Source organism: Aplysia californica, unplaced genomic scaffold, assembly GCF_000002075.1.
Source record: "Aplysia californica isolate F4 #8 unplaced genomic scaffold, AplCal3.0 scaffold00195, whole genome shotgun sequence".
NCBI lineage: Eukaryota > Metazoa > Mollusca > Gastropoda > Aplysiida > Aplysiidae > Aplysia > Aplysia californica.
Window position 1 is genome coordinate 1132569 of NW_004797465.1, and position 21005 is coordinate 1153573.

General features: G+C 41.0%; 1 protein-coding gene across 2 annotated transcripts in view; it reads right to left on the reverse strand.

The window, feature by feature from the left end:
* Positions 1-793: 793 nt before the first annotated feature.
* LOC101859640 (ubiquitin carboxyl-terminal hydrolase 48) overlaps positions 794-21005 on the reverse strand; it is a 34294-nt gene continuing 14082 nt past the window's right edge. For both annotated transcript variants that reach the window (XM_005098876.3, XM_013082837.2), the window contains 17 exons: positions 20787-20908; positions 20281-20388; positions 19082-19194; positions 18049-18127; positions 16562-16716; positions 16100-16146; positions 15535-15657; positions 13180-14087; positions 11040-11164; positions 9882-10063; positions 9422-9535; positions 8969-9090; positions 8141-8325; positions 7487-7651; positions 6718-6843; positions 4839-4890; positions 794-3185 (listed from right to left, as the gene is read on the reverse strand). In XM_005098876.3, the coding sequence (XP_005098933.1) occupies positions 3133-3185; positions 4839-4890; positions 6718-6843; positions 7487-7651; positions 8141-8325; positions 8969-9090; positions 9422-9535; positions 9882-10063; positions 11040-11164; positions 13180-14087; positions 15535-15657; positions 16100-16146; positions 16562-16716; positions 18049-18127; positions 19082-19194; positions 20281-20388; positions 20787-20908 (2779 nt within the window). In that variant the 3' untranslated portion in view covers positions 794-3132. The remainder of the gene's footprint in view (positions 3186-4838; positions 4891-6717; positions 6844-7486; positions 7652-8140; positions 8326-8968; positions 9091-9421; positions 9536-9881; positions 10064-11039; positions 11165-13179; positions 14088-15534; positions 15658-16099; positions 16147-16561; positions 16717-18048; positions 18128-19081; positions 19195-20280; positions 20389-20786; positions 20909-21005) is intronic.

A 21005-nucleotide genomic window follows, 5' to 3' on the forward strand; every position in this document is an offset into this window, starting at 1 on the left:
GGGATATTAACATGTTCTTATGCACAGTAGAATTGTGAATGGGCTGATTTATCAATAACATGCTGGTACTGTGCCGAACAACATATACATTGGGAGAACTGTTGCTTTTTCTTTCCTCATCCTTACTAACGTCATTTTTCCTCTACATGTATTTCCTTTGTTTGTTGGTCACTCTCTTGTGAACTGCTATTTCCGAGGTGCCTTGATAGTCAAAACAAACTTTGTGCTGTTGAGGCTAGAGAGGTGAGCAGAGTAAGCCTGATCCCGCGTTTGGACTTCTCTGTTGACATTCCACCCCTTGGCGCTCATATGACCTAGTGCAGTTGCAAGCGCTGTAAAACCTTACTAAAACTAAACTAAAGCAGTTCCAAATGGGATGGGGCCCAACTTTGCTTTCAGAAAGTAAGTACTGGTATGTAAGTGCATGGGTTTAGCCCCCTATTAACACTATTCGGTTATTTAAGAGGCAGGACTTCTGATTTTAACATCCATCTCTGAAACCAAAATGGGGAAAATTCACTTTAAGTGTCATTCGCAAGGACACAACGTTGCACCAAACCGAGCCTCAACGAACTCCCGAACCGACCATCTCACAATCACAAGTCTGGCAGCCTTATCACCAGACTACTAATGCCACCCTATACCAAACTAGAGCCTAAAAAGTTTCCAAGAACTAATATTATGTATACCATAGTTCATCTTTCCCCAGTCTAACTGCTGATAGACACAAGACATAAAATCACATAAAAACAACAACAAAAACACATTTAAAAAGTTGGTACCAAAGAGAAAATTTTGAAAAAAAAAGTCATTTAATCGGCATTGTGAAAAACCAAGTCCATGCTTTTGCATGATATTGACCGGTCATTTTTATGACATAAAGACTATTACAAAGCATTACTTTCTATAAATAGCATAGACACACTCATTGCAATTTCATAGCATTGTAAAGGAAAACATTTGGCAAATAGAGTAGCTATGAAACAAAACTATAAAAGAGGGAAAGGAAAAAAACAAACTCCGACACATTTGCAATGCTCACAGCTAGCTCTATGTAATAAGCAAAGAGACTTACAGTACATGTACACAATTGTCAACACATTTTGGGGAGAACAGCAAACGTTTTTGGGAACCTGTACTTCATGAGGCACCATCAGAGAATGCCCATTCCAACAGGGAGAGTAATAAATTACACGGAAAGGGAAAGATTACCTGCAAGCACAGAAACGTTAGATGCAGATCCATGCAACACTCAAGAAACAATTATATTACCAGTATATATATTATATATATATGTCAAAGTACTCCTGCCCGTAAAATATCTTTTCTTTATCCATGAGCATTTTCTTGGGTTAATTCAACATTTGATATGACCCTTCTACAACCCAGCCAGATTTATGGATCCTGATACTGATACGCCCAACCATACTCTCACCCAAAAATGCCCCCCCCCCCCCCAAAAAAAACAAACAAACAAAAAACCCCCAACCCCCCAAGAAAATAAATAAAAATTTTGGTGCTTTTATACACTTCTATCGACATAGTTTAGATAATTTAAGAGGTGGGTTTACAACCCTGCCTATCAGGGCCAACCCAGGCTGAGAGGGATAAAAAACATCCCAGCAGAAAGACAGAGATACTCAATAATAATTCTCTCCACTCGGGAATCAAATTCGGGTTTCCCACACATGCGACAGCGAGGCGCTGAACTACTACACCAGATGCTGGTGCAGAGGGAACACCCGTACGACAAATAATAATAACAATAATATTAATGATAATTACATTTATGTAACGCATATATATATCCACGCTCTACTGCATGCTCTATGCGTTTTACAACTATCATTACCCGAGCAGATCCAAGAACATGACTCATTCTCGGCTTCCCAGGAAGCATACAGAGCAAGCTGCAGATTACATGCTCTGCAACACTAACATACAGACAAGATCTGTTGCCGTCTATAGTCGGGTAGCCCTTCCTATCTGGGTGAAGGGAGGAAAATTCCTGGAAAAGGCCTTTCCAAAGGACACAACATCCAAGCCCCTGACAGCACTCAAACCCACAACCTTAGAGTTGAGAGTTCGAGAACCTAACCGCTAGACCAGATGCCAACACATTTCAGTTGTTCTCAAAACAACAAAGATGGAACAAGTAGCCTCTCGGAAATGAATACATCTTCAGGACAATAGACTTGTCAGTGACATTTCAGGTGGAACAAAAATGCTTTATAAGCAACCAAATTCTGAGAACCTGCAAGCGAGAAAGTTAATGTCGTTCCACTGCAAAACTTTCTGTCTTTCTGAGAAACGGAGGAATGAACTTCCAGACAAAATTTATTGCACTGATGGAGAGCCAATTTTGTTTGTTTTGCTTTAAATTTGATTCTACACCCCCATGCCCGAGGAAAAAATATCTGGAAAAGCCCCATCCCTGATAAAGAATATACCATACATACATATATATAAGGCTTAGTGTAAAATCCAAGCCTGAATATCAACTTTTAGAGACAAGTCCCCTGCTACCCGTCAGAATTCGGTAACCATGGACAATACAAAAAGTTTGCGATAGAAAATAATCAAGTTCTTGGTCTATGACAGACTTGGATTTGTTCACTGGCTTACGTTCTGTGCTTGACTCTAGAGAGAGCCACTGCCAGAAGAACATTCAGCTGACTTTGTTGGCAAAGAAGACAATTCCAAATTTTGTACTAATGCTAAAGTTATGCTCTGAGGTTTCTCCGTATGGCCCCAAGCCTTTAAACTTGGGCATACCCTCTGCTCCTTCCATTTCCCAAAACAAACCCAAGACATTTTTTTTTTCCATAGCAATACCCATAAAACTACGACAAAGTAACTACTTGAGATCTGAGTCAAAAGTACCATCAGTCTACATTCTACTCCAACAAGTGAGAAATGAGATACAACATTTCCCGTGCTTTTAGCAGACTCTCCAATAATTTAGCTTTTCATAGGGTAACAATCCAACTCTGCTGTCCTTTCAGTCTTCACAAACAGTAACAATAGCCAGCTTTTCCCAAAAGTTATCGCAGATGAGAACCGTCAACTCATTTTCCAAATCTTGTCAACGACGACGACGCATGCACATACACTGTTATGGGGGGTCTCTTCTCATCTACCCAGGAGATTAGTTCCCTTGAATCCTTCCTCCGGACCGGTGGGCACTGCACGGAAATAATGACAACAATAATAATAATGACAAAAATGCTAAAATTGCTAATGATAATAATAATAATAGTGAAAATTTATATAACAGTATTAATAGCACCTAATTCCTAGAAGGCTCTAGGCCCTATACAATCCAGAATTATCATTCAACTTAACACATTGCAAGACTAAAGACTATTAATTAGTAACATACAACACAAACACAGGACATACATAGCACACACTGAACTCCCTGGCCCACAAACATTCTCATATGATACAAAAACTACTGGCAGAGGACAGAGTTGAACAAATGTATTTTTGGACTTTTCCCAAACAAACCAGACAATTAAGTACAACTATTCTGAAATCATCATTATCATCATCACACCATTGCCTGTATTAATGAGTATGAGGGAATTGTCTACAACTTCATAAATCAACTGCTAGGAAACAAATTAAGAGAATAGTTTGTAATTATGGAGATGGCAACCAATAAAACATTTCAGAAAGGGAGGGTGTAAAAGGGTCTGCACTCTTTCAGTCAGAATCAGAGAATCAGGTTCAGCTTGCCGATAATATACAGTCAAAATTGTCCAAGTCAGTCACTTTGACAAGGAGAAAAGCCATTGTTTTAGACGGGTCAATCCCAACAGTACCATTATAAATACAGTGGAACTCGGATCCAACCAGCTCGGATTCAACCAGAACTCGGATTCAAAGAGATGAGATAAATTCCCCGTTTTTCTTCTTCTTTAAAATCAATAAAAATAACCCGGATTCAACAAGCACTTAAATCAGCGAGCTCGGATTCAACAAGGTCGCTTCCAGGGTAAGCAGCCCCACAGATGTGGCTTCGCTCATTTTTCTCCCGGAACGAATCTCATCTATTCCCGGAAACCATCAATTGCACCTGCATCGTGAACCATTATTCGCTTAGCCAATTGCATGCGACCAATCAGCGGCCTTTTTTCATACCAACACATGCGTTGTTGGCCCGCGCACGTGTCTGCTCTGGGGGTGTACTGTCGGGGTGGGATGGGCGGCCTGCACACATGTGGCTGTGTGTGCGTGTCGGGGGGGCGCGGCACTAGCGGTCCGGGCGTGGAACGTCGCAGATACAAACACATCACAGTCTTTTTTTTCCCCTCGGCAACTGATCAATATTACAATGATAAGCTAGTCTTGACGTAGATCTACGTAATGAATTGTGCGCTGGTCTATGGAATCAAAAGTTGCCGTATGCTAGGCTCTACACAGCAGCACAACTTTTTAGTAAACAATCGAGATGACACAGGCGTGTGTATTTGAACGAATCTGTCTTTTTTTTTTTTACACAGCTCATAATATGCAGGCATTTCAGGCACTACTTGTGACTTCTCTTTATACAATACTTGCTCAGTGTCTGTAATTATCTACACACAACCTCGTGTTTGCTATAACGAACACTCGGATTCAACGAGATTTTAGGTCAGGCCCGGCGACCTCGTTGAATCCGAGTTCCATTGTATTCTTAAAATAACAAGACAAAAAAGTAGGCAGTGTCAAATGGCCCTTTGTTCAGGTGACTGACTGTCTTGGACAAGTAACCGTTGGAGCAGGTCCCACTGTATCAGACAAAAAAATTTAAATGTTCTTCATTTCCCACAAATACCCAATCTGCGACTCACCACTCAGGAAATCATCCACAGCAGAGGAAATATCACCCGTTGGCTCATCAGCCTGAAGAGAATATTACAAAAGAAAAGATAAAGACTATGATGAGGAAAACAAAGGAAAAAAACAAACAAACTTCCCAACATGAGTCAGAAATGCACAAAACTTTATCTTCACTTGATACAGACTGGAATCGATATATTTTTCCCCTTCAATATTTTCCTTCAAAGCCGCAAGTAGCCAAGAATCACAGAAGCAATGATGGCCAAACTCTATACAGTGGGTGACACTGGGCCCGTCATTTCTCTCCTCGCCACAAACCCTGCCACTCGTAAAAATGTGTTAAATTGTATAAATTTAATGCCCCTGAAGACCTCTGAATTTAACGTCCATTTCCAATAGGAACAAGGCAAACGGAAAAATATGAACAAAGAGAGTGCCATAAAATGTCTACCAAACCAGAATGCCTTTTCGAAGAACACAGCACTGGACCAAGCACAGCCTCGAGCCTTCAAACCCACAATCTCTTTATTTCAAGACTGGTAGTATAACCACTAGGGTTACTGATGCCATTACAGTTCGTGCCGGCTTTAAGCACGCCGGCATAAAGCACGTTTCGGACTCAAGCACGCTAAACGGCTCTTACCGAATTTTTGCTATATAAATTACACGCCTTTAAGCACAGTAACTTCGGCTTCAAGCACGCTTCATTACAAGACAGTCAATACTTTCATGATGACCTCTATCGAAGTCTGAACAGTCTACACTGCAGCAGTGGAGTGTGTTAAGAGAAACACAAAGAACGCCAGTGATGAAGACACACACTCACACGGGCGGAGAGGAAGGCAGAGAGATGCACACAGCCACGCGCATGGACATAGGATCTAGCCTAGGGCAAAGCTACACACAGACAAAAAAACAAAACAAAGAGAGTAGGGGAGACGAGAAAGGGAGGCTGGCTGCGATTTCACCTTTGCCCCTCGCTATCCATTAATCCTGATCGTGTATCTCGGGCGAGGTGGGATCAAAGACCCTGTGGGGGATGAATGTGGCACAGCAGGCAGTGGTACGCACATGCAGTGTGTAGGCCTAGTGTGCTGTATCGTGACTGGCCGTCTAAATAAAGTTTTCATTTCCCATTGGACCACAAAACAAAAACAAACAAGCAAACAAAAACTACTATGGCGGGTTAAAAAAAACAGTGCACACTTTTGCGGGACCGCTATAGGCCTACTTACAAACAAAGGGAAATAGAACGGGAAATTTTCTCAATGAAAATCTCCGGACTATGTCTACTTCGCACTCAAGCACGCTTTGGCTTTAAGCACGCTTCAGCTTTCTCCCGATGACCGTGCTTAAAGCCGGCATGGACTGTATCTTTTGTAAGAATCAAGGCTACTATTTCAACCCATGTTACTAGATTAAGTGACGAGAGGAGGGGTATTGATAATTACACACAGAAGCTTGAAGCTTAGCTAAGAGAAATTGTCAGATTGTACAGTCTAGCACTAGCATGAACAGTGTGTACATGAACATAGCAAATGGATTTTCTGGTCCTGAATTTTTTCTTTAACATGTATTCTTTGTATTTAAACCACATACATAGCCAAATTCATACATGAAAATTCTCTGCATTCCTTCAATTTCACTACGTGCATTCTAACTTACTTACTCTCTCCCAATACTGTCAGGTACATAAGGCAGAGTCCTATGTGCATACAAGACTGTAAATGATTTACAGCTCACTCAGTTGATAAAATTCTCTGCATGAGACAGAGAAGAGCCTAGCCATTACACCACAAACTTCAATTCAATGAGAGACCACTACAATATCTTCTGCACACCTCAAAAACACCACAGACAGACCAGGCACTACATAGTGATGATACAAACCTTGAGGAAAATCACACACTGAGGGTAGACCTTGAGGTCTTGCAGGGTTGCGTCATCGTCTTTCAAACTGCGCCCGTCTAATGACAGGTTCTGATCAAAGGGTGGGACACTACACACACTGAAGAGCTGGGGGAAAAAAAAATGAGATCAAAATTGTTCAGTATCTTAAACCATCACGACAAATACATTGCTAAATGCTGCTGTTAGCTTGGACTGAACAAAACTTTTTCCCATCTTTAATTGAAAGCTTTTTTTCAAAGTGTAGCAAATACTATTAGACCTACAAAAACAAGCTTTAATAGTTTTTTCTCACATCAAAACACAGTGGAGCAAAAATGTTACAGGAAAAGATGATTTCACCTGTGCAACAAAGACGCTACATGCCACGGGTAAAAAAAGGATTGTTGTACGCTGAGAGGACCGGTATGTATGAAACTTGTCATTGTGTACACTGTCCATAAAAAAAATTGCCATAAAATACAAATTGTTTAATTTGTCTAAATCTGTTGCTTTTTAAAGAAGAGGATTAAGACCAGAACTGATCAAAGTGTCTCATCAAATTCAACAACATGCTAAAATTTAATTTTTTCCAAATTCTGACACACTGCAATGTTGAATGACGGAGAAGGAATAATAAATTATTGTATTCCAATTTTTATGCATGAAATGCCATCATAAACAAATATTCCCTTATATATGGATTAATAAAAGCGCGAACAAATTAAGTATTTTCAACATGTCCTTGTTCAAGCTTGGAGAGGACACTTACTAAAATCTTGAGTTCCTTGAGGGTCATGGTGGAGGAGACGGTCACCTCCTTCTCTCCCCGAGTTTTCCGATGGCGAGAACTTTTCCGCTGTCCACCGCTGTCCAGGCGCGGTTGCTTCTCCGGAGGCGGGCTGAAACAGCGACCTTTGGGCGGCTTCTGGTTGGGCTGGGGACAAGTTTTGTTTGTGCTCATAAAAGGTACAAGAGAGTCAGACGTTTCTCAAACGAAATTTTCCAAACACAGGAAATCAGTTCATTCTCAAAGCGACTAATATTAAGCCATATTGATTAATAGTTGTGAAAATAGTCTAGCACTCAAGTAGCAAAATCAGTGGGATCTGGAAATCTTTTTGTTATGTATGAATTTCACTGCTTCCTGTTTTAAATACAAAGATTATATACTCGTACAAGATTAAGAAAAAAATTCAGACCTGAAAGTCTTGTCACTGCATGTGTGTTTCACAATGTGCATGCTAGACAGTATAACTAATGTCTCAAAAAGAGAAGGAGCAATGAGTCAAAACTGTCAGTTCACAATCTTTAACAGCAAACAAAAAAATTAATTGCACAGTAACACCTCCCAGTTGCAGATATACATCTAAAAAATATACCATACAACTTGTGGGAGAAAACTTGTGTCCTGGGTGATACTCACAGGGGCACTGAACTCTGGGTCATAGTTGTATCCCTTGCCGTTGCCCATCAAGTCATCCCCCCTGCCCGAGCCATCCAGCCCGGTCCCGTCGACAATCTTGCGGACGTAGATGGGCTGTTTGGTGAAGATAAACTTTCCCTCTTCCTCCTGGCGCAGTCGCTCGGCCAGACACGAGCTGCACACACCTGAGCATAAACCACAGGAGCTTTTTAGTGTTAGCGGGAAAACCTGAACAGATGGGTGACAGAGAAACAGCGGGATAATGTCCGTTTCTTTTAGAGCATCCAAGCGGAGAAATGGAGAACCATGACTGCTGATGTGCGTTTCAGATCTGGCACATAATGATGATGATGAAAAGTTTTACGGAACTTACAACACAAATAGGCCATATAAATGCCAAACATGAGAGCAGCATACAAGGAAAAGGAGAGATAAGGACGATAGATGTTTGAAAGCAAAGATGGAGCAAACCACACCTGAGCGCCTGCCAACCACTCTAGAACACAAACAAATGGGCAAAGATTGGATTGGACCTTCCCCAAGAGGGAGAGTCTGGGCCGCATCATGTATTCCACCCCAAAAAAAGTCTTGATGAATTTTTTTCTTTTCAAGTACAACTGGTCTAATCCTCTTGATCGTTATACAACAGGCATAAGTAATAAAGACCAATACAATTACAGGGAAAAACCTCGGCAAAAAGGTGCATGTGAGAAAATCGCGCGGGCCGCACTAACACTAAACTTACAAGGTCAAGTAGGGGCCACAAAACATCGGCCTGAAGGCAAATTAATTAGAAACAAAAACCCCCACACAAGACCTAGAACTTACTGGGGTAGGTTTTCAGCGTGATTCTCCCGTCACTTTCGCTTTGCTGCAAAACCTGCACCCCCACGTCATAGCTGAAGTAGTGGATCAGCTTCTCCCACTCCTCGTCCCACACCAGCACAAACCTGCGCAATAAGGTTTGAGAAAGAGAACATTTCAATACAGTTCACACAAACTTGTCTGTGGTATGCCTGCGATAGACTGCAAAATGATCTAGCCTGTGTGTTAGTGTTTGAGCGCTTAATTGGCTACTTGCAGGGTACGCTTCCTGTAAAACCAAGAATGTTTCTGAGTGTTGTAAAGTCTGCTGGGATAATAATAGTAGTAAACCGCATAGAGCATGCTGTTGAGCGTGTGTTCGTGCTATTTTAATGCAAATATTACTATTATATTATCATCATTAAAAAAATAAAAAAATAAACATAATTATTAATGATCATTACTATGTTAATGTACCTGGTAGCGGTGTCAATGTTATTCATGTCCTCGAGCTTATATAACATCAGGTTGTGCTCACACAGCAGAGGGGCGTTGACGATCTCCTGGACAGACTCGCTCTTCATACAGTGCCTGGACCAACGGTAAAGCAAACAGGGGAAAAGTTAGCTTAATAGACAGAAGCTGCAAATCTGAGAACTGTATGCAATGTTTTCATTGAGTAGTAGTCTATGGCCAATCAGCATGACGGTTTGAGTAAAGAGAACCACGTCGACACAAAAATGGTCATTTAATCTGTTTGTTTTACTAGAGGTAAAACGAGAATAAAGTATTCTGTATTCTAAGCAGACATCTATAAAACACACTCAACAAAAAAAAACCCCCTCCTAAACATCTGATGATTTTACTAAATTGTATAGAAAAGAAATAACTACATGAGAAAAAAAAATTAATTAAAAAACCCTATGTCAGAACCTACTTGATGAACTTTTTCCAGCCTTCCACGAAGTTGGAGCTAACAACGAAGGCGGAGCGGCCCAGCCAGTCCTCCCCAATCTTGGGCCGGTTCTTCCCGTGGTACAGGTTCTGCAGCACGTCCTTCTGCCCCTGGCCCGCCTCCTTGCGAGATCGCCGTAGCTGTTCCTGCAGGGCCTGGTTGTGCTGGGGAAGAATACAAAACAAAACAGACAAAAAGAAATAACATTAGTCACAGTGCAAGCTTGTGATTTAGGACTCTACAGTACACAACCCTCAGAATCTATATACGCGTTAAAGCCGAAGTACAACGATATACCGTCTACAAACACATAGCGAAATCGGAGGGACACAGAAATGTAATGCCGTGTATGAATTTTGCTATGAATGTGTTTTAAATATAAAAAATTACATACATAAGAAAACATTTGAAAATTTTTGCTCTGTGTATGATAAACACTATGTTATGTCTAGCTGTCTGCAAACCCTTAAAGTACCCATTGATCATAACAATGCAGTAAGGGAAATGAAACTGACCAATCAAGTTGAAAACTTTCAAAATAACGAATCACAAATGTTTCGAAGTTAAGTTTTCTCTACGTAAACAGTTGTGTCAAAAGTCAATCTTGCAATGGAGAAAAATGTCTACACATACACAAAGAAATTAACTTCTACCTACAATAAAGATGTGCCAGCAAGATGCTTTTGAATTTGACCGCAATAACGTGTCATCAATGTAATTATTATTATTATTTAGTAGAGGTTTTACAGTGCTCGAAACAGCATAAGGTCATACGAGCGCCAAGGGGTGGATGTCAACAGAGAAGTCTTTACAGGGAATCAGGCTTACTCTGCTCACCTCTCTAGCTTCAACAGCCAAAGTCTGTTTCGACTTTCAAGGCACCCCGGAAATAGCGGATACAAAAGAAGTAGAGGAAAAAGACGATAGTAAAGATTAGGAAAGAAAAAGCAGCAGTTCCCTGTTGTAGTTCAGACACAGTTATGAGCATGACATTGTTGAATCAGCCTAATTACAATTCTACTGTGCATAAGAATGAGAAATGCCCCCCCTTTGGGAATATCCTAAAGACACTCCAGTCAGTGGCACTGCCCCAGGGGGGACATCAATCTAATGAAACAGACACAACATGAGTAAACTGACCATGCAGTCTCCGCAGACTGGCGAGAGGTACGGCAAGGGCTTAAGGTGAGGGAAGTAGTGCCGCAGCCGATCCCACACAACCTGTGGCACCGCCCGCCGACCACTCTCGTCAATGCGCAAGTTTCCTAAGAAAAAATTGTATTAGTCAGTGTGAAAAATAAGAACTAACACAGCTGCTATCTACAATTTGTACATTCACCTACTAGCTGTTCATATTATGAACCTGGCCCAAAATTGTGAATTAAAAAAATTGCAGTTTCTTAATCTGTAGTATCAAATGCATGTGTTCAAGAAATATTTTGTAGAAATTCAAATTCTAAACATTGAAAAAAGAAAGAAGAGGTACATAGCTTTGATACAATTGTTAAAAGTATATACCCGATGACTGGCAATGAGCTGTCATAGTACCAGTTTGGAAAAAGAAAGGTAACAAAAGAGACTGTGGAACCTAGAGAGGAATAGATCTATCACTTCTCAGCCATGAGGGTAAAATGTTTGCCAAGATACTGGAAATAAGAATGAGACCAATTGTAGAGACTCAGCTCAGAGAACCCCAGTTTGGCCTCAGAGAAGCAGAGGCTGTACTGACGCTATATCTGCATTAACACAGTTGTGTGAGACTGCCATTGCACATGACAAAGACCTCAATATTGTCTTTGTGGACCAGGAAAAGGCGTTCAACTAGGTTAATAGATGTCAGCTTTGGGAAGTCTTAGAGGAATAAGGAGTAACAGGACAATTGCTGGAGAACATCATGGCACTTTTAATAAAAACTTCCTGTGTGCCGTAACATCAACAGAAGGACTATCAGTTTGGTTCCCCATCAGGTCTGGGGTGAGACAAGGGTGTGTTCTCTCTCCGCTTCTCTTCATCACTTACATTGATAAGATCACGAAAGCAGCAAATGACAACATCACTGAACTGAACGAGCTTGTATTTGCTGATGACCAGAGTATATATTAAATACAGATGAAGAGGAATTACAAAAACACACCATAAAACTAAATGAGGAATGTAAACATCTAAACACGAAAATCTCCATCTCAAAAACAGAAGTTATGATGGTCAGCAGAAAACCAGGGAAACTGAACATCTTACTGACGGAATACAACTCTAACAAGTAGAGGAATTTAAACATTTGGGAAGCATCTTCACACAAGATGGGCATATGGACAAAGAAATAGATACAAGAATTAAGATGGCAAATGCAGTGACCTACCAGCTAGCGCCCCTGCTCAGTCACAAGAACATCGCAACCGAAGCGAAATCCCAGCTCATCAATAGCATCATCATACCAACATTAACATGCCAGTGCCAAACATGGTCTCTAAACAAGGCACGAGAAAGAAAAATCAATGCATGCGAAACGAGGTGTCTCTGTAAAACCATCAACGTCACCAGAAGAGACTGCATAAGAAACAAAACCATACGTCTAAAAACTGGAATACCACCAGTAATAAAATTCAAAGAGCGTTAGAGAGTCAAATGGTTTGGACATCTAACCAGAATGCCCCAGAAACAACTAGCGGCTAGAGCTTACAACACCTGAGAATCCGGCTTCAAATCAAGAGGAAGACCAAGAAAGACCTGGCTGGGTGGGGTAAAAACGATCCTGGAACAACACAACATATCTACCACAGACGCTACACACCCAGCACAGCTGCACCTCCTCTCCACATCCTAAGGATACCAGAGGAAGGAAAAAGTAAAAAAGTAAAAGTGAGTACGTTAAAAGTATTAAAGTCATTTTTCTCTCTCCTGGAAAATTTGGCTCTCTTGGCTTAGAACACTGGAACAGATTGCCGATAATGTGCTTCAACATCTAGACATGTCTCCTGAGCTCCTACTGGACCCTGCACTTCTCTTCCCACAATAAACGTTATGTTTGCAGTTTTTCCAGTGTGTGAGAGTACTTCATAAATAATATAGATGTAGTTTAGAAAAGCTGGAATAGTGAGGGAGTTGCTGGTAAGTCCTCCTTCTTCCCTAACCCTCTGCTATTATCATTTGTCCTGTTTTTCTCAACACGAAATAACTTTTTCCAGTGTTAATAATCTACAAAACAAACAAAAAAAGCCATTTTCAAAATGGGTAACACCATTTATATAAAAAAACATGACAAGAGATTTAAAAAACTTACCATGTTCACATAGGATGTCATCATTGAATTTTTCTTCCTTTTCATCGTCTTCCTGCCCGTTATCGTCTCTCTCAGCCTGTCCATCCGTGGACGAGCCGCTGATCTCCTCACCGGTCAACAGCTTCCCGTTACAAAGTTCTCCCATGTAGGTCCCGTACACGCTCGGCCGGTCCGCATCCATCGCATGATCCGACCAGTTCCCTTGAGCTGACCGGTCTTCGCTCGTCTCTGAGACCGAGTCGTTGAAATCTTCGGCGTTCCTCTTGAAGACGATCACGCCGCTGTCGGGGCTTTCACACGACTCTGGGTTCTGACCCGATGCAGCCGCCCCCGTGCCCTCACTCTCATCCACGGCCGACACAGAATCCACGCTGTCTGAATTCCCCTCACCGTGGTAAGGAGTCGTGGATTTCCCCCGTGGAAGTTCACATACTTTGTCCGAGCTAGTAATATCCATGGGAGAATCTGCTTCACAAAGTCTAGAGGAGTCCTGTGTGTCAGCCGTGAGTGAAGAAGAGGAAGTTTGTTTGCGAGTGGAGTTGAATTCTGACGTTTCTTGACCAGAATTATGATGTGATGAAGTAGGATGGTTGTGGTTTTGATTTAACGATGAGGAGTTCATAGCGACGGGCGATGTTGGGTGAGAACCGGAGGAAGAAACTGAGCAAAACTTGGGCGAAGTGTCAGAGACGTTGTTCGATGAGGCAGACGAGCCGACGGCTTTAGGGTCGGAGGAATGTCTGTCAACGTGTGAGCTGGAGACGCCGTTGTCTTGTATCAAAGACGCCGGAGTTAGTGTGGGGTTTGCTGGAGACGATATCACAGACTCGGCCTGTACAGAAATTTCTTGAAGTGCTAACTTTTTCCAACGACGTAGATGCTTCGTGCTCACCCAGTAGAATTTTTCACTGAAATAAAAACAATGGCTAAATAAAAAACAACAACTGAATTTGTCTGATCTAGCAGTCATCTGAGTTCAGGACCTTCAGCCTAAAAGAAACAACATAAATTAGCTTCTCAAAGATGATCTCATTTGGCCATAACAGCATTACAGTCTAAAATTTGCAGAATGAGGTAATCTTTACGTTAAGTATGAGTTTCGATATGTACATATGTTTAATAAAATACAAAGAAAATACATGTGTGAGAAAAAATTTGGGACCTGAAAATCTGTTTCCTGTGTGTATGTTTTCTATGTGCATGCTAGCCAGTATGGTATCAATTTCATGGAGCTAAAGTTATTGTTTTGCAACAGAAAACATTTAGTAACAGAATGTACAGTAATCCCAAAAATTCACTGGCTAAAACTGATCTAGTTTAAGTCTTATCCACAAACAATACTGTCACTTCTTGTACGAGAAACAACAGTCTCACAAAAAAAGACAGTCAGAATCACTCTAAAAAACATTTTCACAAAGAAAGGATCAAGCATTTTTCAACTTTTGCCTCTATGGTGCTAAAAAATCCATGAAAGTTTACCCCATTCCTTGAAAAATTCAGAAACCACACAGCAACATCAACAAGAGCTCTCATTCTTAACCCTAGAAGCGCTCAGCGTTTCACCGGAAGTAACCTGCCAAAAATTCCCCGCCGCCACGGCCGATCAGTTGTAAACATGGGGGGATCAGCTGAGACACCCGAGATGTATACCTGCTACTGAAAAATGACCATTTACGGCTCAACAGATGATAAGAGGCATATAAAACTTTTTTTTTTTTAAAGCTGATACAATGAGCCATTCTAAAATGATAAGCGATCAAATAAATACAAACAAAACGCGATAAACTCAACAATTGGTACATCAGCACAGCAAAACAAGTGATAACACATGACAGCGCGTAGACGCTCAGCTGGACTGCGTCACTTTATCGATCGATATCTTGGCCAAGAGACGTTCTTCAAGGTCAAGATAACTTAAAAAGTCATTGGTCACTATTTATAACTTTAACCTGTAATTTACTACGTTATTTTCCATATAAGGAATACTGGAATTTTCCATTGAAAAAGGTCAGCGTCTGTGCCCTTTATATAGGGTCCGCGCGCTTCCCGGTCGAAGTAGGTCAGCCCTATAAAGGGCCTGTGCGCTTCCCGGGTAGCAAGGCTCATGCCCTTTATATAGGGTCTACGCGCTTCAAGGGTTCATATAGAAAGATCAACCCACCTGGTTCAGTTTTAGTTTCAGAAAGAGTTTTACGGCACTTGCAACACAAATACATTATATAGGTGCCGGAGATTAGGTGTTCCTAGAGAGTAACATACAAAGAAAAGAAGAAGGAAAGACAAGGGCAGATGTTGGATAGGGAAGAATGAGCAAACCCCAGCAGAGCACCCGCTGACCATCCACTCCACACCAACCTGGAGTTCCAAGAGTTGATGTTTTTCGTGCTGCTAAACAACTTGTCGTCGTCCGCCATACAGCGCTCAAACTGTTTCTCTCTGCAGATTTGTCGAATGCACTTTTCACAAAGTGTCTCGGTTCTGTGGAGGCAAAGAAGATACAGATGACCCTACTCAAACAATCACCTGCCCCAGACAGTAACCATGCAAGCAGCCAGTTTCCCACACGCTAGCAGACAAGTGATGTCGCAAAGCTGTTGGAAGACAACAGCAACAACAATGACCATCGTAGCATCACATGATTTTTCCCACAGCAGCTGACAAAGAAATATCCCAAACAGACATTTGTTTACACGAAAGACCAACAGCAAAGAAAAGTTACAAGAAATATCTTTTTAGATTTCGAAACGGTTTTACAGCACTTGCAACACAATTAAGCTATGTAAGTGCCGAAGATTACAGGTATTACTAGAGAGTAACAAACAAATGAAAGAAAGAGGAGAGACAAGGACGATAGATGTTTGATAGGAAAGAAGGAGCAAGCAACACTAGAGCTCGCCAGAAATGACAAAGAGTTACTCACCCTTTGAATCTCTTGTTGACAGGATACTTAGTGAACAGTAACTCTGCCTGTAAAATTAAAGGCACAGACAAAATGAGTAACTGCGAAGACAAACTTTTTACATCACAATTAGATCTTTGACTTCGTTAGAGTAAGTTGAGTTTTTTTTCAAAGAGTATTACAGCACTTGCAACGCAAACGGATCATATCAGTAATCCTCACTTCATCTTGGCTGGAATGGGTACCCAGCTACAGGTAATAATAATTGCATTCATGTAGCACATATAATTATCATTATCATTATAACACATGCATAGACACAGATTGTTTCCAGCTGCAAATAGTTATTGGTCTTTGTACTTGGATTCACGTAAAATGCCTAGAGCTGTGTGCACACAAGAGCAGGCAATATAAAGATTATCTATATTATTAGTATTACTACTACTATTACTATCATTATTACTTTTACAGGCTCCAGCTTACCCCTTCACTTGATATACACTTGAGCTTGGTCACTTCGTCGGCCACCAGTTTGCCGTGGGGACAGAGAGGGATCTTGTTTTCGACCTTGCTCACTTTGCTGGGATCTGCCAGCCACTTGGTCAGCCAGTCGGTGCTCACCCACTCAAATGGCTCATCTGTGACAGAAACCATTAACCCTTACAACACCAGTCACATACAACTGCCTGTGACAGAAACCATTAACTTTTACAACCCCAGCCGGTGCTCACCCACTCAAATGATTCGTCTGGAACAGAAACCATTAACCCTTACAGCCCCAGTCATATACAGTTGTCTGTGACAGAAACCATTAACCCTTACAACCCCAGTCACAAACAGCTGTCTGTGACAGAAACCATTAACCCTTACAACCCCAGTCACATACAGCTGTCTGTGACAGATACCATTAACCCTTACAACCCCAGTCACATACAGCTGTCTGTGACAGAAACCATTAACCTTTACAACTCCAGACGTGTACTACTGAAATTGTCTTGTTTGTACAACTAGGAGTTTTATAGCACTTGCAACACAATTACGACATATATGTGCCAAATATTACAGGTGTTACAAGAGAGTAACAAACACAAAACAGGAGGAAAGACAGGGACGATAGATGTTTGACAGGAAAGAAGAAGCAAACCACACCAGAGCACCCGCCAAAATTGTCTAAGACAGTCACCCATTGTCAAGGAGCAAAGTGACCATCTTTGACAGGTGGAAAACTCAGTGTCATTGTAGTGATTTGAAAAAGAATTTTTTAACACACCGGGGGTGGGGGGGAATCTTCTCAAACTTCAGAAAAAGCAGTCAAAAAATTTATTTTGATTTCTGCAAAAAGTTAGTGAGGGGAGGAAGGGCGGTTGTGGGCACAGGTAATTGTGTCTTGGACAGGTGGCCGTTTCAGCAGGTTCTTAGTTTTAGTAAGGTTTTGCGGCGCTCGCAACTGCATAAGGTTATATGATCGCCAAGAGTCGGATGTCAACAGAGAAACTTACTCTGCTCACCTCTCTAGCCTCAACAGCACAAAGTCTGTTTCGACTATCAAGGCACCCTGGAAATAGCAGTTCACCAGAGAGTGATAAACATACAAAAGAAGTAGAGGAAAAATGACGATAGTAAGGATGAGGAAAGAAAAAGCAGCAGTTCCCCCTATGTTGTTCTGACACAGAATGAGCATGACATTGATAAATCAGCCCATTTACAACTCTACTGTACATAAGAACATGTTAATACCCCCCTTAGGGAATGGCCAGAGCAGGTTCGACTGTATTAAGTCTTGGAATCCTTTGAAGAGATTGGTATTCGTTTCATGGCCATTGCGACATAATTAGGTCATAAAGTGCCGCAGATTAGAGGTGCAGAGGTGTTACAAGGGAGTGACAAACGCACAAAAAAAGGAGAGACGACCACGACGGATGTTTGATAAGAAAGAAGGAGCAAGCCACCCACACCATATGTTCACTTACCTAAAGACTTCACTGACAAGGCTGCATACAACATCTTCATGGCTGCGTGGGTTTCTCTCACTTCATTTATATTTTGATCCTGTGGGGGGGGGAGGGGAAACTATAGACCTCATAAACACACAAGTAGACGTATGATTAAGTAGATTATCAAAACTTGTTTCCCAAAAAAATAACTCTTAATAAAAACGAGTGAGAACACCAACAATGCACAAGTGTGATAAGTTTGACTTACAGTAAACTTAATGGCATTGTTTTCAAACAGGGGGGAGAAATACAATTACACTGATTTCAGAACTGAAACTTATCTCACAATGATATGGTGACAAATCAGAAGTAAAAAATGTAGAAATGATATGGCTTTAACGCCCCCTATCAACACTATTAGGTTATTTAAGAGGCGGGACCTCCAAGTTTAACGTCCATCTCCGAGAGGAACGAGCCAAGTGTGAAATTCTAGTAAAGTCCCTTTCCCAAGGACACAATGTCAGACCGAGCTGAACCCGCAATCTCTTGAGTATGAGTCCGGCAGCCTAAAACCACCGAAATCAAATGTAACAAAACAAATAACTACAAACAGTTCCAAGCAACAGCAGATGAGCACAGTGCAGTACCAGCGCTCTGTTAGCTAACTCTGTGTCATGTTGGACTAACGAGTGGATGACCCCGGTTCAAATACCACACTCGGTATTTTCCAACTTGATCATTTTGTGCAGTTTTAAAGGTTCTCACCTCATTTGACTCAGTGCTATCGGAAACAGATGTTAAATTTGGAGGTGCCGCCTCTTACATAAGCTAGTGCAGCTGATAAAAGCATTAAACCAAACCATTGATTTACTAGGTCAGCATCTTGTGAATAAGTGAGATAAAAAGGAATTGTCAAAATGAGTAATGCAGTCATGTAGGAGTCCACAGTAATTAAAACTTAAAACCTGACAAAGTAAGTAACAAAATATTAAAGAATTCACCAGAAACAACTTATTGTTAATCACATGATAAAAAAAGAAAAGAAACAAACGCTCTGCTTTCACAGTACCTGTGAGCGAAGCATTTCATTAATCCATTCCTCAAACTCCAAGTTGTCGTTCTTCACAAAGCCTTGAACAGCATTTGGCAACAGAGCTGACGAAAACTCATGGGCTTTGGCATCTGTCAAAACAAGCATCAACCTTAGTTTGACAGATGTTTAGAAGAAAGAAGGAGCAAACCACCCCAGAGCGCCCATCAACCACCAACAACCTTAGTTTAACCAGCGGATATGAACGTTAAGTCTCAGGTATAGATGATACATGGAAGCCAACACATCAACAGTCATACTCTGACAAAACAGTACAGTAACATCAATTGTTTACCTCCGTCTACTTCACAGACTTTGGTATCTCAAATCTTAGGCTTCAAAAAGTTTGACGAGACGCATAACTACAGCCTAACATTCACAAAGCAAAATCGATAGGACAAATAAACCTTTTCCTTGTGTATTAATTTTGTTATATGCATTTTTAAAATAAAAAATAAAATACATGTATAATAAAACAATTCAGGATCTTATCGTTATGTGCGTGCTTTACCACAAGCATGTTTGCTATGTGCATGCAATGACAGACACATCAGCATCAAAGTCAAAAGATTGCCACGGCAGTGGGTCAGCATTTATGTCAAGGAGATAAACATTCCATTTGTAATAATTATTAACTCACTCACTACCAGCCATTTTCGGGGTCGCTATTCCCTGTGTGCCAGCCATTTAAAGGGTAATTTTTAAAAATCACTGTGCTTTTGCTAATTAACATAAAGACTTGAAATTTAAAACATTGTTTTTGAACATAATAAAGATTGTTCAGATGAAATTACAGCTCTGTTTCGTTGTCTCTTTTTTGTTTCACGAATTTTCAAAAATTGGTCAAAAACTGCGTTCCCTTTGTCTTTCTTACTCACGCCATTCCCCACTACCGCAACCCTAGAATTAGGTTTTCGGGACCCTACTAAATCTTACTTTTCTTTGCAAATTTCCCCACCCAATTCGTCATAACAATCTTCGACCAATTCATCGGTTTCTGAGTCATTTTCGTCGTCAAATGTTCGAAAACACCCGACGAAGAAAGTATAATTGAAACTGTTCTCGACAGCCAACCACTGTCAAGGAGAAAAGTGGTTATCGTAGACAGGTAAATATCTTGGACAGTGTCATTATAATACAGTTCAACTGTGTCAGTAACAAACAAGTGAGAGATTCACCGTCTTGATCCTCCTGTTTGCGCCTGTAGACCAACATGTAAGCATTCCTTGAGGAGTGGTTTCCCTTGGAGGTCTTCGGCACTTTCTCTGAGCTGCTGCTCTCAGAGTCTGAAGAAAATAAAGAAACAAACCTTTATAATCAACATTCAGAAGTCACTATTTCTATTGACTAGACCCTGCATTTATTTATCATTCATTATCAATATCTGCTTTCCTGTGCTTAAATGTGCCCTTGTGATATCAAACCTTTCTTTTTCTGAATATTTTTGTTGGAAATACAAGCCTGTGTTTCGATATCTATCTTTTTAAAAAATGAAAATGGTAGCGTAAGCATATTTTCAACTAAACTTTCTGTCACAAAATAGGGAATAGACCCACCACTTGTCAAAATTGAAAGCTTAGCCAAGTAGGTTCACAAAAAACAGGCTTACAATGTGTTGACATGACAGGTTAACTCTGACAACAAACTTAAACTCTGTCAGCTATCGACAATAGTTAATACATACTCATAGTGTCATCCTCCTTCCCCAATTCCAGCTTCCTGTTCTTCATCTTCTCAATCTCCTCGTCGTTGAACTTGTACCAGGCTCCCGACTCGGGCTCCCGGATGTGTGCTATGTAGTGGCCGCTGCAGGGACACAACAAGTACCAGAGGGCAGTTAGAGGAAAAAGTTCTTTGATACAGACAGTCCTTTAGGGCACGGAAAAGGCAAGACAAAAATAAC